The sequence below is a fragment of the Eurytemora carolleeae genome, unplaced genomic scaffold, assembly GCF_000591075.1.
Source record: "Eurytemora carolleeae unplaced genomic scaffold, Eaff_2.0 scaffold514, whole genome shotgun sequence".
In the NCBI taxonomy this organism is placed as follows: domain Eukaryota; kingdom Metazoa; phylum Arthropoda; class Copepoda; order Calanoida; family Temoridae; genus Eurytemora; species Eurytemora carolleeae.
In genome coordinates this window covers 20291-34613 of record NW_019396414.1, presented here as the reverse complement: position 1 = coordinate 34613, position 14323 = coordinate 20291, and the positions used below count along the sequence as shown (strand labels likewise).

Genomic DNA, 14323 nt, shown 5'->3' with positions numbered 1-14323 from the left:
CGTACCTATTTTAGCCCTAAAAATGATAAAAACTCACACTCGTATCAAAAGCTGTCATAACAGCTGTCAGTCTCTACGCAGGCATCCCACCGAAATAATTTATTTTATATCTACAAAATTCCTCCCCCCTACTCATACCTTTTAAATGACCGCGGCATTCACGAAGTGAAGCTTTCCCACCCTCTCCTCTCCCATGTTTGGACTTCAGCCCCAGCCTACAATATACATTTATATCTTTCAAGATGAAAAATGTCGTCTTATGCGCAATCTATCTTTATCTATGGTTAAGAGTGGGTACAGTATTAATTAACTATTAAATTGATAATTAATGTTTAATGCTTCAGGCTAGATCTAGAGTTTGCTTAACCCAAGAGAAAACTGAAATATCTATGAAGGTAAATATGTATAATATTATTTCAGAACTCTTTATTTGTTATATAAATATATATATATATATAAATATTTAGAATGGGGGATATTTGGTTCAAAATAAATCCGAACGTATTGAATATAATCCTATAAATATTTGTAAAGAGAAACCAAACTAGGGATGATACAGGGTGACCCATGAAACTTGACAGTTCAGAAGATATCTTAAATATCGTCTTTGATTTTATGAAATCATTTGCCGCATTCGTCCTACGACCTACTTTGACATGTATGATTTTAAACAATTATCACAAAATTACCCTACTACTGGCATTCGTCCTACCACCTACTTGGACATGTATGATTTTAAACAATTATCACAAAATTACCTTACTACTGGCATTTCCAAAATGTGGTCTCTCTTTTTGTGTTTTAAATATTACCGGAGATATAAAGAATGTAGAACTTTAAAGGGAGTGATTGGACAGAATGGAATGGTTTTACCGAAGATTAAGTTTTGTAAAATAATAAATTAGGATAATCTGATATCAGTTCTAAAAATAGACAAACCACATTTTGGAAATGCCAGAGCTGGGAAAATGTTGTGGTTATTGTTTCAAGAATCATACATCTGTTAATGTAGGTGGAGGACGAATAAATTCTAAGTTTCTTGAGACACCCTGTATTTTCAAAGTATTTAAAAAATAATATTTATTATTGGTATCAAATCAATTGTATTTCTATCAAACTGGGGTTTTACCTTAAATTTATGTTTTTTATTTTTTTTATTTGAATGACAATAGCAAAAATATGCAAAATTTCATAGTTTTTTTTTCAAATTATATTTTAACTTTTTTTGAATTAACTTTTTTAAAATTGTAAATATATGCATGTGGAGCTAAAAATAATCTGATTTCTGTCAAAGATTTAGATTTCTAAATAGGATATTTTGCATTTCTTAAACCAAGGAATTGAGCTGAAATAAATAAAAGATACTAAACACAAGGCCACTTTATCTCAAAAAAAATAAAAAATTTGCTTAACTAATACTTGTTTCTAAAAATTTAAATAAATTGAGCTAGGAGGCCACACAGTCGTACAATTGTTTTGCCTTATCCATATGTTTATTCAGGTTGCATCATAAATTAAGAAAGTTCTTGTTTGTGGTGAGTGTTTAGTTTCTGTTGCAAAATTTTTGAATTTGATTATTTAGGGATGTATTGAGCAGGGTGGAGTAAATGTAGAGATAGAACCCTGTTTCTGTTTCTAGATACTTCAGAATATACAATCACACCACTCGAGTAGGTACAACATGTACTGAATATGTTACCAGTCGTACTAACTAAAGTAAAATAAACAATTTAAAATCACAACATAGTGTTGCTTAAGCTAAGGAAAGCAGATTTACTAGTTTGTTTTTCAAAGTATGCAGTGAGTGACATATCATGATGAGTTCGTTTCCTTTTTTATCTGACAACCTTTTGTTTCATGTTTAATTTCCTGTGATTTTTAAAAACATTTTTTTATTTTTGATTTTGACGGATATTATATCGTGGAAGAGGGCCAACTCAGACCGAAATATATTTTCAAAAAAAATTTGAAATTAACACTACTACATTTGCTCTGTGTGAACACCAATTTTTTCCAAACAGCCAGCAAGCCAAGCCATGTTTGCCCATAGGTATTGGTCCAATAAAAAGTAACTTATGGACAGTGAAGTTTTATCTTAAATTTCTTGGAAATTATACAAATATTTACAGGAATATTTTAATATTTACAAGTTTAAATTTACATTTACAAATTTAAAGTTATATTTACGAATATCGACTGGTAAATAATATACACAAAGTAAAAAAAGAAAACACGTCTTTTTAAGCATTGAGCATTTTGGCATTAGGCACATTTTTGAGAGATACAGGCTTAGCTGTAGTTCTAATTCCTAAAAGTGGGGTAAAACTTCAGGGTTATCCACAAAGAATGAGACTTTATGACTCAATTAATTCAGTATCTAGATATTCTTGGTTTCCCGACACTGTTATTTTGGTTTTTTATTTTATCAAGTCATCATACATATTCATTTTAAAACTATGTGTAAAGCAGAATCAAAATTCTGTCTTTAGATCACTAAATGTTGAGAGTTTTAGGTCGTTAATAAAGCATGTATATATTCCTTAAAATAGGAAAAAATCACTGTAACCACGTCATGTTGACACAGAAATGTGTTCCCTTCAGGGAGTATTTTACCTGAAAACTTTTCTTCTGTAGTTTACATTAAAACCTTGTTCCAATACAAACTATCTAGGGGCGTATATACAGGAGTTCGTCCAGGGGGGGGGCTTAGTTATTCTTTCTTTCTAGGGAAGTGCTCAGCAGTAGCACCCATTGGGAACTGAAACTCCCCTGGATATAATAAATTTAGCTGATCATGATGTGGGGGGGGGGGGGCTGAGCCCAAATAACCCTCTTCCACTATTTTTAATCTTCTCTGAAAATAAATGTGAAAGACAATGTTTGTTTTCAAATAAAATGTTTATTTCCAAATAATCATTTAAATAATTTTCGTTTTAGTTGATTGTTTAAAAATATAGATATGATGATTGGCATAAATCAAAACAGACTGCTTTGTTAAAAACTACAGACAGCCAATTAAACCCTTCTGTAATTGATTTCCTGTGATGACCCAAGAAACATAACTATTTCTACAAAAGAAGAAAAATGGAAACCGTCGATGTATAAAATAAATAACAATCTCTTTATTTTTTTCTTGGTTTTAATTTTTATTGAGACACCCTGTATAATTATTAAATAATTGATATGTTCGAATTTGAACAAATTACTGAAAAAAATGAATTTAGAAAAATCATTTTTTTAATTGAATAAAATAAATATAATTTTCTCTACAAATTTGCAAAACATAGTTTAAAATGCATTGAGAACTTTGTATAATCCAACTTTAGAACTTATTATTTTTTATTTTGAACATCCTGAATTTATTTCTCCTCCTCAAGGGGATTGTGAACAATTTGTCATTTAACTTTATACTTTAGAACATCAATATTAAAGGGACTGTTTAAAGCGGGCATGTACGATTTACAACGATACCCTTAAAAGTTTTCGTTAAACATTGATAAATGAGATATTCTTATTTAACTAATTAATTATTTGTTCTAGATATGACTTGCAGACTTATGCAAAGAGAATATTAAGAAAATGTTTAGAAATTAACAAGTTTCAGAGAAAATAAAGACTGTTTCTTTACTAAAATAGAGGTTAAAAGGAAATCGGTGTGAATCAGACATGCCACGCGTTAAAATACGCAGTCCCTTCCAAATGGTTAAAATCGGTATATACAGAGTGTCCCACAAAAAATGACAGTTGGTAAATAGTTTTGAATGTCTTCTTCCATATCAAGTATCATATATTAAAGACTATTTGCAGTTTATTTTGATAAAGAATCTTTTGCTTTATTATATTTTGCTTTGAAACAACTTTATTATAATAATACTACCAAGCGATGTTTTTTATTATTCTCCTTGGTATTAAAGAACTTAAAAATTATGGATGAAGACATTTAACACTATTCACCAACTGTCATGTTTCCTGGGACACCCTGTATCTACGAGTGTTCCATGTCATATTGGATTATCTCTAAGCTTTTACACCAAAATACGCATATAATACTCGAAAAACCTAGTATATGCATACAAATTGATATATTAGCATTATACAATTTTTTAAAATGGTTAAAATTTTCTTTTTGTCCCAAAATCGCAATTTAAAGCTCTATAAGCGATCTAATATGATGTTGGACACCCTGTACTAACTATAAACGTGTTTTCGCCACAGATATGAAAGAGATACGCTTGCTTACATGAAAAATATTTATTTTTCTTAACAAACACAGTGCATGTTACAGGAAAAAAGATTGCTTTTATAATGATGTAGTGACGTAACATTAAGAATATAAAGTACGGAATAATTCAATCTAAAAACATGTACGAAGCGTATAACTGGTAGAAAAAAAAACATAATCTAAATTTCATAAATCAGATACAATAGAACCTGAATTATATATCACACACACAGTATTCTTGCGGCCTAAAATCAAATTTCCTCCAAAGTATTGCTGATTTAAAAAGAAAATACAGGGGTAGGCAAAATATTGCTTATTATAATGGTGATAGATTTCCATCGACCAACTGCTTCTTTCAAAGTTCATCCTTATCACTGAGTATTTCCTTTTCCTTTCTATTTTCTGGTTCCTTGTTCTAAAACAGGGATATTTTAAAACAGGTTTATAACACTTTTACTGATTGGTTTAGGTCATATAATCTAGGGCTGTTAATCGTTTCTAAAAATGATCGTTTTACGTTTCGTTTTTATTTTTTTTCTCAAATCGATCGTTTCGTTTCAGAAAAATACAACAGTTTTTGAAAACGAACCTTTTGTTTAGAACTTTCAAAAACGAGCGTTTAAAAAAAAACGGTCTAGCCGTCTGGCCAGTTATAGCTAACATATAAATATATATGAGCGAAGAGCTTTATTATGTAGAATTTCAAAAAAGTAGAATTCTTTTAAATAGATAAAGATTTTAATTATAAATGTGAAAATGTTAATTCAAAAATAAGAATTTTTTCGTTTGATGTGGAGAAGATGAACGAATTTCCACGGCTGGGTCTGATATATCTATATATATAAAGTATAATCTTTGTTTTTTTTGTATGTCCGATCATAACTCATAACTCCTAAACCCCTGGACCGGTTTGCCTTAAATTTTGATTGGGTAACTTGGGAGAACCACGGAAACGTTCTTAGCTTGGTTTTGAGTTTCTAAGTTGAGTTGATCGACTTTTATAAGAAAAAATAGCTAAAAATCTAATTAAAGACCAATTACGAGGAAACTGCGAGAGTATAAGTACCCTGGACATATGACAACGCTGGGTTCCCAAGCTAGTATTTATATAAAGTAGTAGACTCTGTTTTGACCCCTTTGACTGATTTGCCTCAAATGTTGATGGAATAACTCGGGAGAACCACAGGAATGTTCGTATCATGCATGGTTTTAAAATCCTAAGTTGACTTTTAGGAAAAGTTTAGGTTTCCAAGGCAGGTATATTTATATAGTACGTTTATAAATCTTACAAACTACTTAGTCAATACACATCTTACACATTAAAGGCAATTAAAAATAATTCTTTATTCCAAGAAATAATCTTAATTAGGCTTGTGACGTCGGAATAATCTGTTGGGTATAACACACATTTCCGGGATGGGAAGGGGGGGACGTAATTTCCAGTCACCAGTCATTTATAACGTGGAAAATGTCAGATTCAGAACCGTAGTTATCAAGGACAATAGTTTCTGCGTATAAAAACTGCATGATCAGCTGATAGTTCAAAGGTACCGTTGTGAATCCGACATCTTCACAGAAAATGGTCACTGTTAATTATGTGTGCAGTGACGCAGTCCCTAAAAAAGAAAAAAGTGTTCTAACCTTTCTGTTTTTACTTTTCAGATTTAGAGTTGAATTCTCAGTAATAAATTTGAGAAGGTTATCATAGTTCCGGCGTTCATTAAACAAAACTGGGGTCATTTTCTCGTCCTTTCTAAACAAATATTGAGTTCCAGGGTGTCCAACATCATAATAGAACGTTTATTGCTCAAAATTGTGACTTTAGGGACTAATCAGAAAATTTAAAAACAATAAATCATTATTAAAAAATGTAAAAGGTTTTTCTTGCAGAAAAGTTTTTCGAGTATTATGTGCGTATTTTTGCGTTAAAGCTTGGAGATAATCTGATATGATATGGGACGCTCTGCAGATCTTGAAATAGATTTTCAAGTTTGAAATGCAATAGCTTTTTATCTCATTATAGTTTTGGGATGATTTAAAATTGTGTTAAACATTCCAATCTTAAAAGTTAAGACCTCAAAACAAGACCCTAGAGTAAAAGTAATGCATGTTCTATGGCATCATAGATATTGGAATTGAGATATGTGCAATTGTGCATTCAGCCTTAAAAAATTACATCCAAAAACCACTTCAAAATCTTCCATCCAATTCTGATCAGAAGATTTAATATCGGATAGAATGTAGAATACTGAAAAAAGCCCGATAATTTTGTTAAAATAATTTCAAACCAACTATATCTTTTTGGAAATTTTATGCTGTATTTATATTCGAAGATCAATCTTAAAATTACTAAAGTTTAAATAAGCCAAGGCCAAATAACAATGCAAAAACTGCTTTTTTCATCTATTTTACATAAATCTACCTTATTAGATAAATAGTTGGAAATCTACCTTATTAGATAAATACTTAGAAATCTACCTTATTAGATAAATACTTGGAAATCTACCTTATTAGATAAATAGTTGGAAATCTACCTTATTAGATAAATAGTTGGAAATCTACCTTATTGGATAAATAGTTGGAAATCTACCTTATTAGATAAATAGTTGGAAATCTACCTCATTAGATAAATAGTTGGAAATCTACCTTATTAGATAAATAGTTGGAAATCTACCTTATTAGAAAAATAGTTGGAAATCTACCTTATTAGATAAATAGTTGGAAATCCATCTAATGGAAAAAGTTTTGGAACATCATTTACAGTTGCATCATATTTTACTGAATAAACAATTTGATTTATTATTTTATTTAAAAATTTATTTTTTATAAACAAAACTGAAAACTCTTGTAATTGCGGATATCGAGATCAATCCTTGATTCCGATTTCACACTATAGGAATAACTGAAATGAAGAGATTAATAATTTATCCTTAAAAGTGCCCATAGTAGATATCAAAATCAAGCGATCAGGGGTATGAGTATCCAATGTTCAAAGTACCTAGCTCAGTTTAGACAACAGCCAGTTTAGATTAAATTCAGAGGAAAACATTTCTGAAAATTAAGGAGATTGTGCAGACATAATTTCATTAGACCTTCCATTTCGAGTTACCTTGAGTACCTCTAATGAGGAAAACAAAGATATCTCAATCATTTTATCTTATACAATCTTATGTTACTTATGTTGATATTACCCTCAAAGCAACACACAAAGATTGATGATCTGTCATTTAGTTTTAAAGAGCACCGTCGCTCCAGAGTTTCATGAAGGCTAACTAGAAATTACCCTTACAATCCCTTTAAGAACTTAATATTTAACTAAATTTCTAATAGTTACAGACACTTTCTTAATATTACACTCTTTCAGAGCAGTCACCACGTTTAGAATAAAATTTCTGAGAAGAGAACTTGAGCTGAAAACTTTTGAATTGTGGAAATGGAGATTAATGCTTGATTTCCTCTTAAAATTATTTTAATCTTTAAACTGCATCCTAGAAAATTCCTAAAATTCATTTGATCGGAGTGGTTCACGTAGAATCCCAAAGAACCAATCAGAAGCCGGGCCGGTTGGAATTGTGTACGCCGTTAAATGATGTAACTTTTATTGGTCGGAATCCAGTAGGATATCCAAATAGAGGGGAAAAGAGCCAATTAAGCAGAAATCTAAAGTGTCCACAGTGAATATTTAGATCAAGCAATTGGTATTTAAGATGTCACGTCCAATTCTAAAGTTTTTACCTAAATTTGTACTTATTAATAATCAAATATAACACAAATTCCAAATTTATCTTAATCCTAAGTAGATTCCTCCCCCCCCGCCCCTCCAAATTATCTAAATTATAAAATGTTATTCCTATTGAAATATCCTCCTCTTCCAAGGTCTAAAAATAATATTCATCAATTTTTCCTTTAAACATCCTTAGATAGCAAACATTTTTAAATTGTAATCGGGGGCCGGCCGGTTGGATTTTGCCTTGGGGGGATGGGAAATCGAATAAAACACTGTAGTCCATTTAAGTGTGTGAAAGTACGAAAGTAAAAGTACGAATAAAAATAAAGGAATAAATAACATTAAAGTTTGAAAGGGAGGGGGGGGGCTTTGCTAACTTTTAACCCCTAAAATGGAGAGCTAAAAAAATTGGAATCTCAAACCCCTACAACGACTTTTAGGCGGAGGGGCGGCTAACCCCCCTCAGAAATATGCACAGCACACGTTACTCGTGGGAAAATGTTTTGGAAACAAGTTGTTTTTTTCCTTCTTCTATAGCTTCGTTATCTTCACTAAACAACAAGATAAAGTTATTTTGAATCCAAGAGAAAGGAAACTTTTTTAAACATTGGATAAATCTTCATAAATAAACTTTAAAACAAATAATGTAACCCGACCTAACCAATACTTTTCGTTCTGTTTTTTCATATAAACTTATATTTTTTATTGGTAAAACCTTTTAAGATTTGACCAATGAGAGATCAAATAAAGCCATGTTTACCATATTTAACTCTTAAATCAAAAGTTTCCATTTGCTCTTGAAGTAAAGCCCAAAAATTTAACTTTGACTTCTCTAAAAAGTTCAGAAATTTCAGATTTCATGGGATTTATTCGTATATTGAAACATCCGGAACTTCAATAGTTTCCTTTTGGCTGTTGACATGTCGGACCTGTCTACAAAAAAAAAAGTGAGATTGTGTTTGCTGAGCTGGGAACTTTAAAATATCCACTGTGTAAACTTTTAATGTTAGTCCTTAATCCGCTCTTTTTCTCTCTCATTGGATATCCTTACATTATTTCTCCAATGAGAGTGCAGGAATATATTTCGTAAATTGTATTGACCAATGACAGCCTTGAAAATAAATTCTATCCCATGAGAGAAATCCGCAATTTTTAACAAATCAGGAATTTTTTGTCGACCATTTTTTAAATTAATCGGTGAAGAAAAATATTGAATAAAACGTTTGAGATTCTTTTGTAACCAATTTTAATTAATGTATTAAAAAAAATTGGGTGAGATTGGCGTTCCTAGAAGGCTAGAATCCAATTTGTTGATCTAAATATTTAATGTCAAGAGTAACATAATCTCGAGATTATGCTAGTCTCTAGATTGGCAAAAAGAGAGGATTAAGCATTAATCCTGATATCCACCATTCTCAAGTTCCCAGCTCTGAAGAGATTAAAGGGACTGTACTTGTAATTTCAAGTTGATCTTTCATATAAAGAGGTGCAGGTCTGCTGGCTCACTACTAAATGTTAAAGACATGAAAACTAAATTTTAATTCTGAAAATTTACTTTTACTTAATCTAAAACATAGATGTGCAAGTGGCTGTTGTGAGTTAAACATGGACAATGGGCATTTTATTCATTTTTAATCTTAAACTTTCAAAGGTACCCTTGTGTATCGAACATACCATCCACTCTGTGAATGGAGATAAAGTTGAAATTCGAATACTGCAATCCGTTTAAAAATAATAAGGAAGGTCAAGGTATTAGATAAAGAACATATAGGATGAATATTATTCCTTGGCTAGCTTTGTTAGCACTGGCATGAGAGCTGTACAATGGTAACACCAGGGAGCATAGAACACCAGGAGAACATCAACCATTGATTCCTGGACTTCAGTCTTGAAACTATATCCAACTACAACCTAGCATAGGAGAACATTAAACCTTGCTCTACTCCAGTCTTGAAACTGTATCTAACTACACCCTAGGATAGGAGAACATTAAACCTTGCTCTACTCCAGTCTTGAAACTTTATCAAACTACATTCTAGGATAGGAGAACATTAAACCTTACTCTACTCCAGTCTTGAAACTATATCCAACTACACCCTAGGATAGGAGAACATTAAACCTTACTCTACTCCAGTCTTGAAACTATATCCAACTACACCCTAGGATAGGAGAACATTAAACCTTACTCTACTCCAGTCTTGAAACTATATCCAACTACACCCTAGGATAGGAGAACATTAAACCTTGATCTACTCCAGTCTTGAAACTATAGAGTACAGTTAGTTACAAGTAATCCTTTATTTATTAAGTGGCATTTCCAATTCACAACGGCACCCTTTAAACTTTTGTCCAATATCATGAAGCAATCAGATATCCTTATTTCCCGGCTGAAATAGATTTTTTTTTATAATTACGAATTCCCTACAAAGTTACTTTGTATTTTTTCTGCAGAAACAATTCTAAGATAGATATTATTAGAGTGCCGAGAACTGTTGTGAATCCAACATGCAAACCTTAAATTAAAGAGTCCCTTGAAATAACTTCTTTAGTATCTTTAATCAAGGGCAGCCGTAGTACATTTGCATTTCCGAGCCGGGTCAACCTTTCCGGTCCCAATTTGTACTGTACCTAGCTCTATGGACAGGACTAGCTGGTGCAAAAAGGTTGACGCGGTCAGACTCTTCATATAGGTTGAGTTTACTTTTACTAAAGGAGCAGAGGTGCGTGGATAATGTACAGGGTGTCCAAAAAAACATGGGAATTCAGTGACAAATTGGATATCGTCTTTGTTATGAATTAGAATTGTAATACCCAATTTCAAAAGCCATAATATTATTATGTCTGCTAGAGTTTATTTTATGAAAAGGGTAAAAGACTGCAAAGAAGTGTCTATAATGTCACCGCAAGAGGAACAGTGAAGACGGACAAGTTTACTCTGTTTGTATACTGAAATTTTCTTGTTTTACTAAGTACAACTGTATGCAGTCAAAACATAAACAAACAAAATGTGATCATAGCAGACGAAACTCTTACATATTATTGCTTTCTCAGTAAGTATCACTATACTAAGTCAAAGAATTATTTGAAAAGACGATATCGAATTCGTCACTGAATTCCCATGTTTATTGGGACACCCTGTATACATCTTTTGAAGTAAAAAATATGCAAGGAGCCATAACTGAGCAAATTGCTTATAACAGAATTAAAAAAATGTTAAAATTCGGTGGGTTCCTTTTAACCCCTAAACAGGCTGGGGGGGGGGGGGGGTCGCCCCTCTAGTTTTTGCCCTAGCACTCTCATTATTGACACTACCATCTTGATTTTTTTACATTTAAGGAATAGTTATTTAAGGATTTTTTGCTCAAGAATTTTTTATACTGCATAGTGTATAGGGTGGGTAGAAGTCGCTTAAAAAGGCCGGCCCGTGTTGAAAAAAATATAAATAGCCCAAAACCTTTTTGTCATTTAAGCTACATATCTAAAAACTTTTATGATAAACCCTTTAAAAATGGAAGTATCATCATGAGTCACATCTTAATATTTTGAAAAATGTAATTTTTAAAGTATTCCAACCTTTTTGACATTTTTTCAATCCTCTCTATAGCATCCAAACTATTACAGTTAGTGGGATAAATTTTTTTTGAGCTGGTCTTAAAAAATTTGGCTATGAACTGCGTTGCAAACCTATTCCTTAACTCTAAGAAGGCCTCTTTCTATGGGAGGGTTATATCAGGCAATACAAAGACTCCTGATCTCCTAGGATTAAGGAATGAGTTTGAATTTGCTCTCAATTCGTTGAGGAAAAGTTATATTGAAACATTCAGACAGCTCTATATGAGATCCAAAACTATATTTTATTTAAACTTGTCAATGCTATGCATCCAATCTATATTTCCAGCAAGAAGCTGTCAAAGAAAATCTGTTTTGCATGCTAATATTGTTGAGACAAAATATTATATTTTCACACAGGGTTTCTCACAACGTATGAGATAAGCTTTTTTGCATAATTTTTATTTATTTTTTAACAAAACAGGTTACAAAGAAATCCAGAAAAAATGTTACAGCTTAATTTACAGTAAACCACTATTTTGCTGCTTTTTTAAAGTCTATCTCCGTATTTGATTAAGCCATTCCTGAGCTCATGATAATTAATGATATAAAAATAAAGATAATAATAAAGATACAAAAATAAAAGATGTACCTGAAATAATTCAATCATGACAGAGCTTGAAACGTTTGAGCCCCCTCCCCCGGCAAAATTTGAAGATAATTATAAATTATTTTAGAGATTTTTTGTATTTTAGTAATACGTAAATAATAACCTAGGACCAGGCGCGTATTACACTTTTTAAATAACGAAAAAAATCTACACTTCTTTTCAGTAGAACATTCCATTTCAGATCTGGGCAAACAAACTCGACGTTGTTATCTACCCAATCTGATCTTAACCTTTGCCCAAGAATCCCAGGGAGAGGAGAAGGGCCCTCCCCTTCTCCAGAACGATGTTAGGTACTTTTCCAAAGGCGTTTTTCCAAGAGGCAACTTCCCTAAAGTACAATTTCCCAAGAGGCAACTTACCTAAAGTACAATTTCCCAAGAGGCGACTTCCCATGTATGCTCTCGCCGCAGCGCTTGGCACCCTAGCCTACCATAGTCACAGCACTGGGCTTACATTTTAGCCCGGATGCGCCTTAGAAGGCAAACCTAACCTTTGGAAAATTGAACATTTGGGAAGTTGCCACTTCGAAAAATGTCACTTGGGAAGTCGCCCTTTGGAAAATATCTNTTTTTTTTCAAAAACGATCGTTATTTTTTAACGATCGTTTATTTAAAAACAATCGTATAAAAAACGGTCGCTTATCGTTTTTCTGAAAATGATCGTTTTCAAAAACGATTGTTCTTCGTTTTCTAACAGTTCAAAACGAGTGGGTTGTTTTAAAAACGATCGTTTTTTTGAGAAAACGAAACGATCGTTTTTAAAAATGATCGTTTAACGAAGCAAAAAACGATCGTTTAACGATCGTTTTCAAAAACGATTACCAACCCTAAAACATGACAGCTGGTGAATAGTTTAGAATGTCTTCTTCCATGATTTGTTAAGTTGTTTGATACCAAAGATGATGATAAGAAATACTAAATGACAGTAATATTATAGTAAAATTGATATCAAACAAATATATATTTTGAGTAAAAGATTTTTTTAACGGAATAAACATGCAAAAAAGTCTTAAGTAACTAATACAGTATCATAGAAGAAGACATTAAAAACTATTCAAAAGCTGTCATGTTTCGTGTGACACCCTGTATCAATCGCAGGATCAATCGTTTTTTCGGCTTTAATGGACAAGCACTGATTCATTTAGAAATTTGTGTCTTCTGTTTTTCTAATGTTTTTGAATTTTAATTATTTCTATCTTTCATTCCAATCAAAGTTTGAATTCATTAAACCAAGGTTGATTATTTTAGGAAAGTAACAGGAAAGGGTCTGGACATGAAAAGTAATGATAGAGTTTTTGGATTTGGATTAGCCAGCTGTGAGCCATTAAAAGTAGAGAGCTGCCGATTATAGCAGTGTTGATGTATTTTACAACCCTGGATCTATATATCTACCTGATCTGCGTATTTCACAACCCTGGATCTATATATTTACCTATCTGTATATTTTACAACCCTGGATATATATATATCTACCTGATCTGTGTATTTTACAACCCTGGATATATATATATATCTACCTGATCTGTGTATTTTACAACCCTGGATCTATATATTATCTGGGTGCATTCTGTTGCATCAGAATCTAATTTCGACTTACAATAGCAGTTGCGATTTTATACTTTTATGCACAAATTGAATTTACAATGAGTTCCAAAAAAGTGAATACAAAAGATGAATTGAGTCTATGTCAAAAACTCCTGATTTTTTAATCCCTAAATCTTTACAACCCAATGTCGTAGACCTTCGATAATATTTCAAACAACAAATTCTGATGGATCAATTAATCTAAGCTTGAAATATCAAAGGTAATAGAAAATTGGGATTTGTGGCAAAAACTCAATTCCTTTGCTGGCGTCACTCGACCTGTGTAAGACTCTGCTAGAATTCAAAGCTTAAATATTTTTACATATATATGTATTTTCCTTATTGCTGGATAATTTAAAATGTTATATTTCGTATAATTTTCATATTTTTTTTCGTGGCTCTCACTAGCCAATAGTTTTAAAATTACTTTTCCGTAACATTTAAAAAGTTTTGATGTTAAAGTTTCCCAAAAAAGGGCCAGAACAAATTTTTGAAATATTAGAGTTTATACTTTTAAAGGCTAAAACGTCATTTTTGAAAAAAATGTTTCCTCGACCCCCCGCCCCCCCCCC

At 31.9% G+C, this 14323-nt stretch overlaps 2 protein-coding genes across 4 annotated transcripts in view; one reads left to right on the top strand and one right to left on the bottom strand.

Annotated features, from left to right (window-relative positions):
- LOC111702861 (uncharacterized) overlaps window positions 1-3089 on the top strand; it is a 17741-nt gene extending 14652 nt beyond the window's left edge. For all 3 annotated transcript variants that reach the window (XM_023474644.1, XM_023474642.1, XM_023474645.1), the window contains exons 14-15: window positions 345-395; window positions 1583-3089. In XM_023474644.1, coding sequence (XP_023330412.1) covers window positions 345-395; window positions 1583-1639 — 108 coding nt within the window. In that variant the 3' untranslated portion in view covers window positions 1640-3089. The remainder of the gene's footprint in view (window positions 1-344; window positions 396-1582) is intronic.
- An 863-nt stretch (window positions 3090-3952) lies between these two features.
- On the bottom strand, window positions 3953-10239 carry LOC111702863 (protein disulfide-isomerase A4). Its single transcript, XM_023474646.1, has 5 exons — window positions 9735-10239; window positions 8073-8100; window positions 6925-7000; window positions 5864-5975; window positions 3953-4637 (listed from the first exon to the last, which is right to left on the bottom strand). The coding sequence occupies exons 1-5, from the start codon at window positions 9816-9818 to the stop codon at window positions 4578-4580; spliced, it is 360 nt and encodes a 119-aa protein (XP_023330414.1). The 5' UTR covers window positions 9819-10239; the 3' UTR covers window positions 3953-4577.
- Window positions 10240-14323: the final 4084 nt, after the last annotated feature.

What these genes read in the sequence shown, in the direction of transcription:
- LOC111702863 (XM_023474646.1), bottom strand. Translation starts at nt 9,818, where the DNA reads ATGGTTGATGTTCTCCTGGTGTTCTATGCTCCCTGGTGTTACCATTGT. An exon ending in TGCTAACAAAGCTAGCCAAG is followed by an intron (nt 8,101 to 9,734) that starts GAATAATATTCA and finishes TATTATTTTTAG; the next exon opens with ACCTTGGAAGAGGAGGATAT. An exon ending in AGAGGAGGATATTTCAATAG is followed by an intron (nt 7,001 to 8,072) that starts GAATAACATTTT and finishes TTGTTTATTCAG; the next exon opens with TAAAATATGATGCAACTGTA.